Source organism: Aethalodelphis obliquidens, unplaced genomic scaffold (genome assembly GCF_003676395.1).
Source record: "Aethalodelphis obliquidens isolate GAN/ISIS:26980383/991018 unplaced genomic scaffold, ASM367639v1 scaffold11, whole genome shotgun sequence".
NCBI lineage: Eukaryota > Metazoa > Chordata > Mammalia > Artiodactyla > Delphinidae > Aethalodelphis > Aethalodelphis obliquidens.
This window is the reverse complement of record NW_020837955.1, coordinates 9,337,610-9,353,163: the sequence shown is the minus strand read 5'-3', so window position 1 is coordinate 9,353,163 and position 15,554 is coordinate 9,337,610. Positions and strand designations below refer to the sequence as shown.

At 43.4% G+C, this 15,554-nt stretch overlaps 1 protein-coding gene across 12 annotated transcripts in view; it reads left to right on the top strand.

Moving 5' to 3' along the window:
* Positions 1-15,554, top strand: part of PANK1 (pantothenate kinase 1) — a 111,593-nt gene that overhangs the window by 31,469 nt on the left and 64,570 nt on the right. The window contains exon 1 of one of the 12 annotated variants that reach the window (XR_003433814.1): positions 11,388-12,181. The exons of 9 other annotated variants lie outside the window; for them this stretch is intronic. Coding sequence is in view for 2 of the 3 variants with exons in the window: in XM_027112004.1 (XP_026967805.1) it covers positions 11,479-12,181 (703 nt within the window). In the remaining variant the exon portion in view is untranslated. Of the gene's footprint in view, positions 1-11,387; positions 12,182-12,241; positions 13,073-15,554 lie in introns of those variants that run through there. 2 more of the 12 variants (XM_027112004.1, XM_027112005.1) reach the window with 2 other exon arrangements.

Below are 15,554 nucleotides of genomic sequence, written 5' to 3'. Positions count from 1 at the left end.
GTTTTTGAAAACTTGACACCTAAAGTCCCTCCAGTTACTGCCTTGTTTCTCTGCTCCCTTTATGGCAGATTCTCAAGAAAGTTTCTATACACATTGTCTCTCCTTCGCCACCTATTTACTCCTCAGCTCACTCAGATTTGGATTCCAGCTCCACCACTCTTCTGAGATTGCTCCTGTCAGGGTCACCAATGACCTTCTTATTATCAACAGCAGTGTCTCCTTTATTGTTATCTTCTTATTTCACTTCTCAGCAGCATGAGGCCCGAAATATTCCCTGCTCTTAATTTCTGGGATACCTTATGGTGAACCAAACCAGATTTTCACCTGGTTTTCCTTCTCCTTTGTGAGAGTCTCCATCCTCAGTCTTTTTTCCTTTCTCAGCTCCGGGTGTCAATGTTAGTATTTCTCAAGTTTCGATCCTGGGTCCTGTTTTCTTCTGAACCTACACTGTTTCCCTAGGTGATCTCATCCATCACAAGCTTTAAATGCAATATTATGCTGATGGCTTCCAAATGTATATCTATAGTTCAGGCCTCTCTTACCATCCCCATACTCACATCCCTACTGCCTAATTGACATACCTACTAGGATATCCAACTAGCATATGAAGTTTACCTCATCCAATTCTACTTTATTGCTAAAACCAGAAAACTAGGAGCCACCCTTGACTTTTCCCCTTCCCTAATTTCATAAATTTATTGAATAATTTCTGTTGATTTTACTTCCAAAATAAGTCTCAAAACTGCCCACTTCTGTCCATCTCTACTGCCAGACTGCCATCATCTTTCATCTGGATGGCTGCCTCCAGGCTTTCCCACTTGCCCCTGCCCTTGTCCTTTCCTATGTAGTGGCCAGAGTTATCTTTCTAAACATAAATAAATCAGTTATTGTCATGTGTCTGCCTCAAAACTGTCACGGGTTTCCCATTATGCTTAGAATAATCCAAAGTGCTTATCGGAGACTACCATGCCTCAAGCCTTCAAGCCCTTGTCTACACCTTCAACCTCATCTTACCCTACTCTTCTTCTCCCTCATCATGCGGTAGTCACACAGGCCTTCTGTAAGCTCCAAATTCTTCACTATCCCAGGGTCTTCTGACTGTGATGCCCTCTGCTTTGCTCTTCACCTAGATTGCTGCTTTTCATATTTTGGATCTTAACAGTATGATCTAAGAACGGTCTTGCCCGCAAATCCAAGAGGGGTTTAAACACGTGGAGGTTTGTTTATCTCTTATAACAAAATTTCCAGAAGTAGGCATTCTAGGGCCGGCACAACAGCTGCATGAGCTTATAGGGACTCAGCCTCTTTCTGTCTTTCAGCTCTACCATCCTTCATATATTGTCCTTCTCATGTCTGACCTCATACTTGCTGCCTCATGGTCACAGATGACTGGTACACCTTAAGGCCTTAACTCTATCTTCAAGGCAAAATAAGAGGAGAGTAAAGGAACAAAGCCCACTTATGATTTAACTTTTTATAACGCAGAATTCCAAACATAACAAAGAGAATGATATGAAGACACTCCCCATCCATGGATCCATTATGCAACTACAATAATTATCAATCTGTGGCCAGTCATATTTCATCTATACCCTCTGCACACACTCTCCCTCTCCCCTTATTATTTTGAAGCAAATCCCAGACACTGTATCATTTTCCCCAAATATTTCACTATGTATCTCTAAAAGATAAAACTCTTCCTTTTTAAACAAAACCACAATACCATTATCACACAAAAATTAGCAGTTCATTAATATCATCAAATATCCAGTGTTCAAATTTCCAAGTGTCCCATAAAAGTCATACTTTTTATAGTTTAAAGTATCCAAATAAGACTACTACTTGCAATTGATATATCCTTGAAGTCCCTTTTGATCTGTAGGATCCCCTTTCTTTTGTTTTCTCTCAATTTATTTTTTGAAGAAACTAGGTCATTTGCCTGTACAGTTTCCTACAATCTGGATTTTCCTAATTGCATCCGGATGGTGTCCTCTGTCTTCTATATCTTATAAGTTCATAGTTGGAACTACAGGTTTGATTAGATTCAGGTTTTTTGTTATGTTCTGCTATCTGAAAGCATCTAATGTCTGATTGTTTCTCTTTGTGATAATAGCAGCTTTTGATGATGACTGCCTAGCTCCATTAATTATGTTATAAAATGGTGATGTTTTAATTATATCATTCCTTCTTCATTTATTAGTTGGAATACTTCTATAAAGAGAAACTTCCTGCCTTTATTATTAGGTTACTCAATGGGTACAGAAAATAAAGGAAAGATAAAATGCTTGATTAGTTTACCTGTTTTCAAAATAATGACTTGATTCACTAGTGTCCTCCAATGATAACCAGTCAGCCTTTTTAAAAAAGTTGTCTTTATGAACTTTTGGATTTAAACATATTTGATGAGTTTCAATACATTGCAGTTATTATCCTTATTAATGCTCAAATTGTCTCATCTTTGCCCTTTGGGAGTGTTCTCAAATTGGTTCACCAGTTCCTTTGCTATGAAAAAAACCCAGATCTTTCCTGAAACATCCTTTGGCTCATTTCCACTTCGTTCCCGCTGGCCAGAGTTGTGTCACGTGGCTACGCTGAGCTGGAAGGTAGTGGTAGTGTGGGTCATTCACCGTCTCTTGAAAGAGGTTTCCGCTCATGCCTCGTATAAATAATGCACCCCCTATTATTCTGTAAGGCTCTATCTCGTTTACTTCCTTTATACTACTAACTGTAAACTGTAGTTATTTTATTTGTTCACCTGTTAAATGGGTCTGATTGCCTTACTGGTTGTAAGCTTCATGATATTTTCCCTAGCACAATACCTGTAGGTGCTCACAGAAGATACTCTATAAGTATTTGTTGAATAAATAAGTAAATGAGGTAGATACCACTGTTATCCCCACTGTATACATTGCTGCCCAATACGGTAGCTAGTGGCCACATGTTACTATTTAAATTTAAATAGTACAGCTACTATGGAAAACAATATGGAGGTTCTCCAAAAACTTAAAAAACAGAACTACCATATGATCCAACAATCCCGCTTCTGGGATTATATATAGAGGAATTGATCTCAGGATCTTGAAGAGATATCTGCACCCCCATGTCAATTACAACATTCTTCACTGTAGCCAAGACATTGAAGCAACCTAGATGTCCATCAATGGATGAATGGATTAAAAAAAAGATGTGGTATGTACATGTAATGGAATATTATTCAGGTTTTATAAAAGAGGAAATCCTGACATTTGCAACATATGGATGAACCTAGAGGACATTATGCAAAGTGAAATAAACCAGACACAGAAGGACAAATACTACATGATACCACTTATATGAGGAATCTAAAATACTCAAACTCATAGAAGCAGAGAGTAGAACCGTGATTGCCAGGGGCTGGAGGGAGAGGAAAATGGGGACGTATTAGTCAAAGGGTACAAAGTTTCAGTTATGCAAGCTAAGTCTTTGAGATCTACTGTACAACATAATGCCTATACTTAATAATAGCATGTACTTACAAATTTGCTAAAATGGTAGATCTCATGTTAAGTGTTCTTATCATCATCATCATCATAATGTAATAGTAGGGAAAGAGGGCAAAAGGAAACTTTTGGAAGTGATGGATAAGTTTATGCCAAAACTTGTGGTGAAAAATTGTGGTGATGGTTTCACAGGTATATAATTATCTCTAAACTCATCAAGTGGTATACATTAAATATATACAGTTTTTTTATATGTCAGTCATAGCTCAATAAAGTGGTTTTTAAAATAAGTTAATTTTTTTAAATCGTAAATTAATTAAAACAAAAATACAATCATGGATTTGGAGGGACAGAATACAGGACACGAATTTTGTAGGTTTCCATTCAGCCTGAGACAGTCAGTCCTGGACCCGGCGGTAGGAGCAATGACTCCCTGATTTCTTTTTTTTTTTTTTTTTGTGGTACGCAGGCCTCTCGCTGTTGTGGCCTCTCCCGTTGCGGAGCACAGGCTCCGGACGCGCAGGCTCAGCGGCCATGGCTCACGGGCCCCGCCGCTCTGCGGCATGTGGGATCTTCCCGGACCAGGGCACGAACCCGCGTCCCCCGCATCGGCAGGCGGACTCTCAACCACTGGCCACCAGGGAAGCCCTCCCTGATTTCTTGGTTTACTGTTGTACAAGAAGTAGCAGTTCCCTTACAGAAGTTCCCTTAGGAAGCTGATCCTGTGGTGGGATTCTGGGATTCATTACTGGGAGCACAGCCTAGAGGCTGTTCCTTCAAACTCTCCAGCGATTTTTACTTACCCAATTCCCTGCACTAATTCATTTTATGAGGAAATGAGTTAAAGTGGCTTTTATCACTTGCAGCTGAAGAAACTTCAGTATTCATAGGAGACTTCGCCCAGACAACAGGGAAGCTATAAGACAAATTTGAATGCCCTGAATGCTGGGACCCTAATCAAAGCCTGTCCCTTCCACTGATAATCATTCTCAAAGGAATGTGCATACCCCCTCTTCACCAGCATCCCCCCAAATATTGGAACTTTGGTGTTGAAGAGATGAATACATATACACACACACACATACACACAGAGATGTAGATATGGATATGTATATAGATACAGATACAGGTACACATTTTTTTTTTCCTCTTCCATATGCTGGAATGCTCTTCCAAATCTCTCTACGTGATACTTCGCACCTCAGTCTCTCAACCTTCAGGAACCAGTATCAATGTGGATTCCTCAACTACCCCCATGTAAACTGGTTCCTTTCTTCCAATAATTCTCTTTCACATCATTTTATTTGATTTTTATGTTACTTAACACAGTCTGTATTTATTTATTTAATTGTTTATTTTCTGACTTCCCCTGCCCACCTCCCCAGAGGAAGGTGTGCTCCATGGTGGGAGGGACTTTTTACCTTGCTCATCACTGTAACTGGGAACAGTGGATTACACATGGTAGCATCATTAAAAAATATTAGTTGAATAAGTATATAAAATAGAGAATGGTAATAGCTAGGACTTTTTTTTTTTTTTTTTGCGGTATGCGGGCCTCTCACTGTTGTGGCCTCTCCTGTTGTAGAGCACAGGCTCTGGACGTGCAGGCTCAGCGGCCATGGCCCACGGGCCCAGCCGCTCCGCGGCATGTGGGATCTTCCCGGAACAGGGCACGAACCCGTGTCCCCTGCATCGGCAGGCGGACTCCCAACCACTGGGCCACCAGGGAAGCCCTCTAGGACATTTTTTTAAAAAAGGGAAACAAAGACCCAATGCAGCCAAAAATTAATTAATTAATTAATTTTAAAAAATGGGACGGACTTCCCTGGTGGTGCAGTGGTTAAGAATCCGCCTGCCAATGCAGGGGATACAGGTTCGAACCCTGGTCCAGGAAGATCCCACATGCTGCGGAGCAACTAAGCACATGCGCCACAACTACTGAGCCCACGTGCCGCAACTGCTGAGCCTGCGTGCCTAGAACCTGCGCTCCGCAACAAAGAGAAGCCACCGCAATGAGAAACATGCACACTGCAATGAAGAGTAGCCCCCGCTCGCCACAACTAGAGAAAGCCCGCGTGCAGCAAACGAAGACCCAACGCAGCCAGAAATAAATAAATAAATAAATAAATTTTAAAAATAGTTTAAAAAATAAAAAGGGAAAAAAGGCTCTTTTGGAGACGAAAATTTAAGATACTAGACTGCAAAAACATTTCAGTGAGAAATAAAGGGACCCAGTAATTGTTGTGAAGAGCAATGCTGTGTGGGCAGTGGAATACTATATCAGGTGTTCGCAACCATGGCGTAAAGTCTGCAGGTGACCAGAGATACGCCACCTTTTGGGAGGCACTGTGGCTGAGTTATGAAACGTGCAGGTTCTAGGGCCACCCAGACCTGACTTCAAATGTCTGTTATACATTTCCTGCTGTGTGAAAGTGGGCAAGTTAGCCTCCCTAAGCTCTAGTTCTCTCCTTCAAAATATGAGGATAATAACAGTACCCAACTCAAGTGACTACTGTGTTAATTAAAAAAGATGACACTTAATAGTGTGCTTAGTACAGTGTATGGCGTGTAAGAACTCAATAAATGTTAGATAAGAAGACTACTATCATTTTGCTAAACCCAGCTCCATTCCTAAACTTATGCCCAGTACTTGGGGTCGCTCTGATTATAGCTTATCAAATTTCTAGGCAGCCACACTCCACCTCCCTTCACCAAATCATAATTGGTAGCTGCTGAAAAAATATTAGTGACTGACAGGAAGTTGGTTCATGTGAGTTGGGCTACAGTCCTGTACACACGGTTATTACTGGTGGTGGCAGCTGCTAATGATATATTTTCCACCTCTGTTGACCAGAAACAAAACAAAAAAAACAACCCAACAACAAAAAACTAAAATAGGCAACAACAGTATCGAGTAGAAAATGCTCCATCAACCCATATAGAAAAACAGTAAAGAGTATGGGATTGGCCTGAACCCTCTCCAATGGTTTGTTCCAGTGAATAATCTTCCTTACTTTTGATTTGCCCTATTGAGAGGGACAGGGTCAATTCATCCTGTCAGTCAGCAAGTGCCTACCATATTTATGGTAAGAATACCTCCTCCACTTCCACCCCCACCTTAGTTAACTTCTATTCGATATTCAGAATTTAGCTTAAATATCATTTCAGCTACTAAAGTTTAAGACTAGGCCAGGTCCCCCTGGCGTGTGCCCTCATGGCACCAGGAGTCTTACCTTTTTTTTTTTTTTTTTTTTTTTTTGCGGTACGCGGGCCTCTCACTGTTGTGGCCTCTCCCGCTGCGGAGCACAGGCTCCGGACGCGCAGGCTCAGCGGCCATGGCTCACGGGCCCATCCGCTCCGCGGCACGTGGGATCTTCCCGGACCAGGGCACGAACCCGCGTCCCCTGCATCGGCAGGCAGACTCTCAACCACTGCGCCACCAGGGAAGCCCCAAGTCTTACCTTTTTTTTGCACTTCGCGGAATGCACTTATTTTGCTCTTGCGGTGATTATGTGCTTAAGGCTTGTCTTTTCTGTAATCTAGATAAGGACAGGGACTTGGTTTTTGCTTAAGAGTGTACCCCTGGTACTTAGCTTGGTGCCTGCTGTGTAGTAGCTGCTCAATTCTGAAGAAAGGAAAAGAGGGAGGCTCTGATGCAGGGGTCATCAGAATCTCCCCACAGCACGTTACTCACCAGAGCAGCGTGCGTTTGCTTTTGGTGGCCTCTGACTGCCTGCAGCAGCGCTCCTCCCCGGGGTCCTGAAGAAAGCAGCATGAGAAGCAGGGTCATTGAGAGTAGCACTGTCCTCGAAAATAGTGTCTTGTGTGAGATGCCCCATGCGAATCTCTAAGAAAGGTACCAACACCGATAGCAAAAAGGCAAGAAAGCAAAAAAGAAGTCATTTTGGGTCGATATAATTCTGGCAGTTAAAGTTCTAGTAATTCTTTTTAAACTATATCTTGAAGAGTACCCTTTCTCCGAGCTCATACTGTCATCTGTGTGGCTATTAAGGGGTAGAAACTTGGGCAAATTTGGCTTTATTTCCATTTTAGCAAGGAACTAGAATTTCTACAGTGATGTGTAATGATGGCATGGTGGACAGGTTTTATCTGTGTCTTCAAAAAATAACAGTAAATTACAAGTCTTATTTAGAGTAATAGAAAACTAGTGCTGATGTCCCTTTTTTTTATGGGAGGGAGGGAGGGAGAGGGAGAGAGGAAGGAAGGAAGGAAGGAAGGGAGGAAGGAAGGAAGGGGGAGGGGAGGGGAGGAAGGGTTGAGTTAGACTGAGATAGGCAAATATTGATACGGCTCACATATCAATGTAAGTTTAAGTACAAGAATGTCATGATCAGATCTATATTTTTAAAGGCTCACCCTTCTTAAAGTATAAAACCCAGAGAGAATATAGGTAGAAGATTTTGCTCCTTTTCTGCGTATTTTATCTTGCATGCTGAAACCACCACATTCCCAGTTGCCCAAACTAGAAACACAGAAATTATCCTAGCCTTACCTCTCCCTCACCCTGCAATTCGCCACTAAATCCTATAGAATCTTTAAATAATTTTTAAATCCACCTGATGATCTCATTCTGAATGGTGTGTCCTTCACTCAGTCCCTTCTCACCTCTTTCCTGGTTGTTTCCAGTAGTCTTCTATCTAGGCTTTCCAGCTAGGAACTTCCTCCCCTATTTATTCTCCAGACTGCTGCCAGAGGTCCTCCCAGGATGCAAATCTAGTAGTTTTTCCACAACCTAAAACTCTTTAATGGTTTCTCATGGCCTTCAGGAGAAAGTCCAAATTGTTTCCTATGGTGCAGAAAGCCATCTGAGATTTGGACCCCATCTAACCTTTTTGTCCATCACTTACCTCCCCCCTTCGTAGGTTGTGTTTCAGCCTTGTTGAACTCCTGGCAGGTTCCCAAACATGCCAGATGGTTTCAAAACACCTGCAGAGTCTCCACTCCCTCAGTTCTGAATGGAATTCCTTCCACCTTCCATGATGAAATCCCATTATTGTTCAAAATTCAGTTTACGGGTCATTTCCTCTCTGTAGCATGTCTTAACATCCATCTCAGCACCATCTTCCTCCTCTGTCTTCCTATTCTATCATTGCTCACTCTCTGGAGTCCTCTGGAATTCCCTTCCATGGCATTGGTGACATACTTTGTTTCATTCATTGTTGCTCCAAGGAAGGACCATCTGCATTTTTTTTTTAATCCTGTTTTGAAAAAAGTTACTGTTTTGTTTCTTTAATTTAAAAAATATTTATCATCATCATCACCATCATTACCATGCAGACTCCTGTGCTCCAAACCTACTGAAGGTCTATGAACCTCGGCCCAAAACTGGCTCTTAAAAATTCTCCTAGGTTACTGGTCATATCCTGCTTGTTGATCAGGTGCTGGCTACACAGGGTGTTCATTTGTGCAAAATTCACTGAGCTTTACCCTTAGGGTATGTGTACATTTCTGTATGTATGTTATTTTCAACAGAAAGTTTAAAAGGAAAAAGCTCCCTAGGTTATTCTTATGATGGAGAACATTGACTTTCCTCTCCCTCTCTCTCTGAATTGTAAGCCCCTAGAGGACAACGAAGACATTTATTTTGGCTTTGTACTCCCTGCATTTGTTTTACTGCCTACAATATAGTACATGCTTAATAAATGATTAGTAAATAAAAAAATGAACAGAGGGAGAGAGTGCCTTGTGGCACTCTCCTCCCTCCCTCTCTTCCAAATATTATCTGTTCAACTTCCCTGCTGGAGCACATGATAGCTCACGCCTCAAAATTTCACCTCTGAAACCGCCCCCCCCCCCCCGCCCCCATACACCTGTGAGATGCCTCCTGGCTTCCTCTCTACCACATGCAGGGTGTAACTGATCCAGGGCACCAGCCTGACGATGATGAGAGAAAGGAAGCAGGTGGAGGACTTTCTGTCCCCAAACCAGTACTTCTGCCCTACCTGGGTCTGAGCCACCTGGCTCAGGCCTTCCTCACCATGCCTGGGAACCAAGCTGGAGAGAATATGTCCTTGGAGATACTGCATTGCTAAATCTTCTATTTGCATTCCTGATGTAAAGTGCTTCCTAAACTACTCAGCTTAAATTATGTAGGAATTTGAAAACTTTATGTTTGAATATTTAGGTGTAACAATGGAGGTTTTAGTTGTTGTTCTGTTTTTTTTAGCAAATTTACAGTAGAAAGTGAGAGACACCCTGGGTGAAATATTACCAAAGTCATTTATTCAGTCACAAATGATTACCAAGAGCTTCCTAGGGATACAATGATGAATGAGAGTCATCTGCCTTAATGGAGATTACAGTGTAGTGGAGGGAGACAATCAAATAATATCTAACTTTTTCATAGCACCTATGATGTGCTGGACACTTTACATATATATTCATTTCATCACTGTAACAACTCAGTGATGTTTTATGATTACCCCCATTGTAGCATTGTAGACTGATAGAGTCATGAAGGTCAAGTATAGGAGGAGAGAGCCCTAATCTTGTCCTAAGGGTCAGGGAAGATTTCTTTAAATATAAGCAGTTGAAGCAGAGATCTGAGGATTGAGTTGGAATCTAGTAGACAAAGAGGTCTGGGAACAGGCAACGGAAACAGCAGACGCAAAGTGATATTCGTGTGTTTGAGGAACTGAAAGGCTTCTCTGTAGAGGGACCATCAGGAGATCAAGACAAGGCAGGGGAGGTAGACAGGGGCCAGATCACCTAGGTTTTTTCTCCATGTCTTCAAAAGTATAATAAGGTCAGGGAAGCAAAGATAGGAGAATTAAGGTTTATTCTTAGCTTTGTTCTTACTAACCTCAGCCATCCCTCTGTGGCTCCGTTTCCTTAGCTGAAAAAATGTGTGAATGGACCAAAGCTCTGATTCTAGGTCAGGCTTTGCTGGAAGGAATTCCGATCAAGGTGCGAGCCCTGGCTGCTGCTGAATGCACTGAGGCCTCTGACTCCTCTGTAGATTAAGGAAATACAGATGATGGAGAACATCACACACAATAAGTTACACAGTAAATATGGCTGTGAGTATGGTTTGTTCCCCTTGTTGGAAGTGAAGGGTGATCTGCTAATAATAACGGTGTAATAAGGATAACCACCTCTTGTGGGCGTTTAACTGTGTGCCAGGACTGTACCAGGTACTTTCAGACAGATTTCTCATGACAGCTCCTAGTTAGATTCAAAAGCTGAGGCCTCACGGGATTACACAGCTTTAGGAAGGTCCTCACCACCCAAATTTGTCCTGCCTACTGAGCGTCTCCGGTCCTGTCCCCTGTCGCCAGGTGTGTTAACTTGAGCAATGACTTTCTCTTGGTTTGATCAGGGGCTGAGTTGGAATTTGAACCCAGCTCTGACTCCGGAGCCTATGGGGTTGTCTACCCTGCGATGCTGCCTTCCCTTCTTAAAACACAGGCAACTCCTTACTCTATAAATAGAGTGACATTGTCTCTTAAACGTCCTTTCTGGGTGAGGAAAGTGCTTTTTATAGCTTGGGACTGCTTCTGTTTACTTGGTCTCTTCCAGCACCGGTTAATCCCGCCTACATCTGTGACCTTCACTGTCCTTACACTGAATTCCTAGGTTTCCTCCCTGCAAAAGACAACTCCACGAGGCCACAAGGAGTCTGTGTGCCAGCAAAGAAATTACACACTTCTCCCTCTCCAAATCCGCCTTTCTATAAATAATCGTTCTCCTTCCCTTCAGGCCTGTGAGTAGTTTGGTCACTTCACTAAACACACACACACACTCACAAAGGTTTCGGGGAGGAGAGTACGACGTGAATGACCTTGCAAAGGTATCTAGCTCACTGGGGACAGGATTAGCAAACCCAAACCTCTACAGATATTTGTCTTCCCCGCACGTTCCTCCCGAAGCTTCTCGCTCCTCTCGCGCCGGCCTAGCCCAGTCCCCTCTCGGCTCGCTCCGCCATACGAAGCCCAACCCACCCATCTCTCCTTTGCAAAGCCAGAGAACTTCAGTCCCCATGTTGAAGCTCGGCGGTGGCGGCGGCGGTGGCGGGCAGGACTGGGCATGCTCAGTAGCGGGGACAGGTCTGGGAGGCGAGGAAGCCGCGTTTGAAGTCGCGCGGCTGGGGGATCCGGGGAAGGCGGGCTGCCGGGGCCCCGGCCGGGGGTGCGCTGGTATCCCCGATTCCGCGCCGGGAGTGGGCATGCTCCAGGCCGGCGCCGGGGGGCCGGCGCGCGGGGGGCAGGGCGTGGAGGAGGTTGGAGCGCCGGCGGGAGGAGGGGAGGAGCGCCCGGCTCGCCATCCCTCGGCGCCGGCTCTGCGGCTGTTGAATCGGAAGCCGCAAGGAGGATCCGGGGAAATAAAGACGCCCGAGAATGACCTCCAGCGAGGCCGCCTGAGCCGGGCCCCGCGCGCCGCCCCACCAGCCCCTGGCATGGGCGACCACGGCGGGCAGCCGGAGCGCTCGGCCTCGCATGCCCCGGGGACTCCCGCCGGCGCTGCAGCCGTGAACGGAGTGCTGCACAACGGCTTCCACCCGCCGCCCATCCAGCCGCCGCGCCTCTGCAGCCGGAGCCTCCCGGGCGGCGGCGACGCGGCGCCCCCGCGCCTCCCGCTCCAGCCAGAGCTCCAGCCACAGCCGCCGCCCCCTCAGCACGACTCCCCGGCCAAGAAATGCCGGCTGCGGAGGAGGATGGACTCGGGGAGGAAGAACAGGCCGCGTAAGTCCCTCCGGGAGGGGAGCGCGGGCGCCAGGCAGGCGCAGCGCGGGGTCCGGCACCCGGGAGCGGCGGGCCAGGCACCGAAGCGCGCGTCGTGCACACCAGCGCCCACCGTCGGCGGACCGCTCTGAGGGGGCGCAAGCACTACAGATCGTTGCCTAAGCCTGACCCTTGCTTGCTTCCATCTGTAGAATAGGCGATTGGACTCGGAGTCTGAGCTGCTCCTCAGGTCACGGCTCAATGGAAGGCAAATGCACTGGCCACCTTACTAATTTGTCTGTGGGGAAATGCACGTGTGTCAACATTTGGTGGGGTCCGGGAGTAGGGGTAGAGCAGCGGTGGGTGGAGAGCCTGAGTTGCCCTCGTTCTTCTCGCCCCTTTCCCTTATGAGAGCTTGTCTTTCTGGGTTGGCGCTCAGGGCAGTCAGCTTGCCCTTTGAATCGCAGAGAAGCCGCCAGCTCCATGGGCCTATTCGCAAGCGCGAGGTCTGGAGGCGTGGAGTTTGACAGCCCCGGAAAATCACAGCCTATTAAACGCTGTTTCCTCGCAGCCAATGAGAGGACCTGTTGGGAGGGACACACCCACTGATACCATGTGGGCCGGAACTATGTGGACCAATGAAGATTGGAGGTGAATTTTTTCGCGGAGTGGGGAGGTGGAGTTGAGGTTTCTAATAGTACTGTACAGTGCAGAATGCTGAAATGCGTTATTTCACAATCTAAAGCTTGTATATATGTTAGTTTGTGAAGAGTCCCTTCCCCGCTGGAAATTCTGAGATGCAAATTGTAGCTCGAATTTACAACAGGATTTTCTTATCTGAGCTGAACTTAATTCAATTTGTTACCTCTTTCTGGGTCTCCTTAATGAAGCTTATAAATGGCAGAAAGCAAAGTAAGTAGAATGCATGCTAATAAGTGATTGCATTCAAACATGCACCTTTTGCATACAGGTTATTCTGTTTCACATAGGGAAATTGCTAGATATGCTTTGGATTCGTCTGTAAAAGCTTGATATTTGGCAAACAGCTTCACTTTTTTCTGTTTCTGTTTATCAGCTTAGACTCTTAGCTTTTCTGCATTCAGTTAAAGTCTCTGAGACTTTGGAAAGCATTTTAACTCGACTGTGGGACGCGGTAACTCTGATACTTGTATTTTGTAGGTCTGAAATGTTTCGGTTGAAAGTTAACGTCTTGTCGGGAACTTTGAACCCATACAACAGATTGGCTACAGTTATAAGGAAGGCATCTTAACACCTAAATTTCTGTTTACTTTTGTTTTTGAGTCTTGTTAGAAAATGACTTTCTTTATGGATTTAGCATTGATTCCTAATGATTTATTAACTTGTTTTACTTATTTTGAAGCCACATTTTAGTTATTTCTCTGATTTACATTAACAAACTGTATGAGAATTCACAATGTAAATAGCTAAAATATAACGAAAGAGAACTGCTTTGAGTATATAGTATTGCTAGCTTAAATGGTCTGTGTTTAACTGAGCGTATAATACCTCTTGAAGTAATTTTTGAGGAATTGAAAATACACTCTCTTAACAATAGCATGAAGGCAGAGAAAAAATAACCTTGAGCCTTAACTTTTGCTTGCAGATCTGCAGGAAGTATTATTCTCGAATACAGGAAAGTATAACTTTATGCCTGTGTGCTTTGTCAGGTATTAGTTTTGTATTTTTTTTAATGAAAACCATAGTTATTTTAAGTCTAGCGATCATGCTTATTTATCTTTTAAAAAGAATTCATCAAAATTGACTTTTCATTATCCTATCATGTTTTTTTTCTCAAATTTGAACAAACATTTCTGAAATAAATTTTATATGTTCTGAGCCACATCTGCTGTGTTGACTACCAAAATCTCTTAGTTAAAACTAGGCTTAATTTAGTATCTTTATACCTTGCCTATTAGCATTCAAGTATCTTTTTACAAAAAAAAATACTGCCCAATCAGTTGATATTTACGTAATCTAAGACAAATCTACTTAGACTCAAGCACATCCCTATTTTCTGATGACTGATAGCTTTTTACATAAGCAATTATTACAAAGAGTATTTACATGCTTTAAATGAAATTTGAGTATGTGGTTGATGAAAGCATCAAAGCTGGACAAATAATTAATTCCTACTTACAGTTTGCAACTTCAAACTCCTGCTTCTGTCCAAACCAGAGGTGTTTTAGGGCAGCCAGATATCACTTCTCTCAGATAGGCACCTGGATTGCATATGTGAGTAGGTATGTTTCTGTTTGCTGATATTTTGGGTAGAGTGTGATAAACATTAAAATACTTCATGTTTAAAAGCAATGAATGGAATGAAACAAACAATCCAGTAGTTTTTGATTATTTAAAAATTTTAAATCTGATCCCTCAGTGCAAGGACTATTCACAATCTAATAATTGTAATCTAAAAATCAGAATAGTGGCAGGTTGATTTGCTAAATCAGGAAATCTTGTCCACTCTTTTAATCAAAAGATCACCTCACTCACTGTGCTTATTATTCTTGGAAAGCTTTTCCAAGACTTAACTGCTTCTTCAAGCTTTCTTGGTTACTTTAGCAACTGGGTGCCCTCAACCAAGTTAGCTCTCCTCTTGGAATGCTGGAGTCGGCTAGATGATCTTCAAGTATTGTTTCTTATATTGTACCTTCAGATTCTAAGATACTTCAGAGCTGATGGTTCTTTCTACATGACTTCTACGCTAGTTATCCAGTCTGCCACATGGCTTAACGTTTTATTATTGTTATTTTAAAAGTTTTTATTTTTGCCCTGTGCTGATTGTTCCATGTATGTTATTGGTCTTTTCTCCGCAATTAAGTTGGAAGTCTTATTATAGTTGGTAGTTTTTTTCATATGCTGTGCAACTTGGGTACAGATATTTGAGTATTTGATTGATGTTGATGAAAAAGGTACAGGTGACATCATCACCACCTCACTGAAGTAGCCATTTCCATCTGTACGACAGACGATGGCGAAAGTCCTTCCGTGGAGTTTCCATGAGGTCTCTATAGGGAGACTCCTTTCGCGTGCTCCTTGGTGCTCTGATGTTTTTGAAGCATACAAAAGTAGCTGACTCCTTATGGAGTCAACTCATATACCAAATGTTTCTAAACTAATGATAGTCCTAGCAAAATGCCAAGAGCCTAATGTTTGTAAATGGTGTCGTTATTCAAACTCTGGAGAGCTTGAGTGTGAATTGCAGCTGGATGACCTGGGGCCATTTATTTAACCTCTGTGCTTCAGTTTCAGTATTGGTAAGATGGAGCTAATCATACAGCCTCACCAGGTTGATGTGAGGATTAAATAAGATAATATGTATATAAAGAACTTAGATTCCTGCTTGGCACATAGCAGGTATACAGTAAATGCC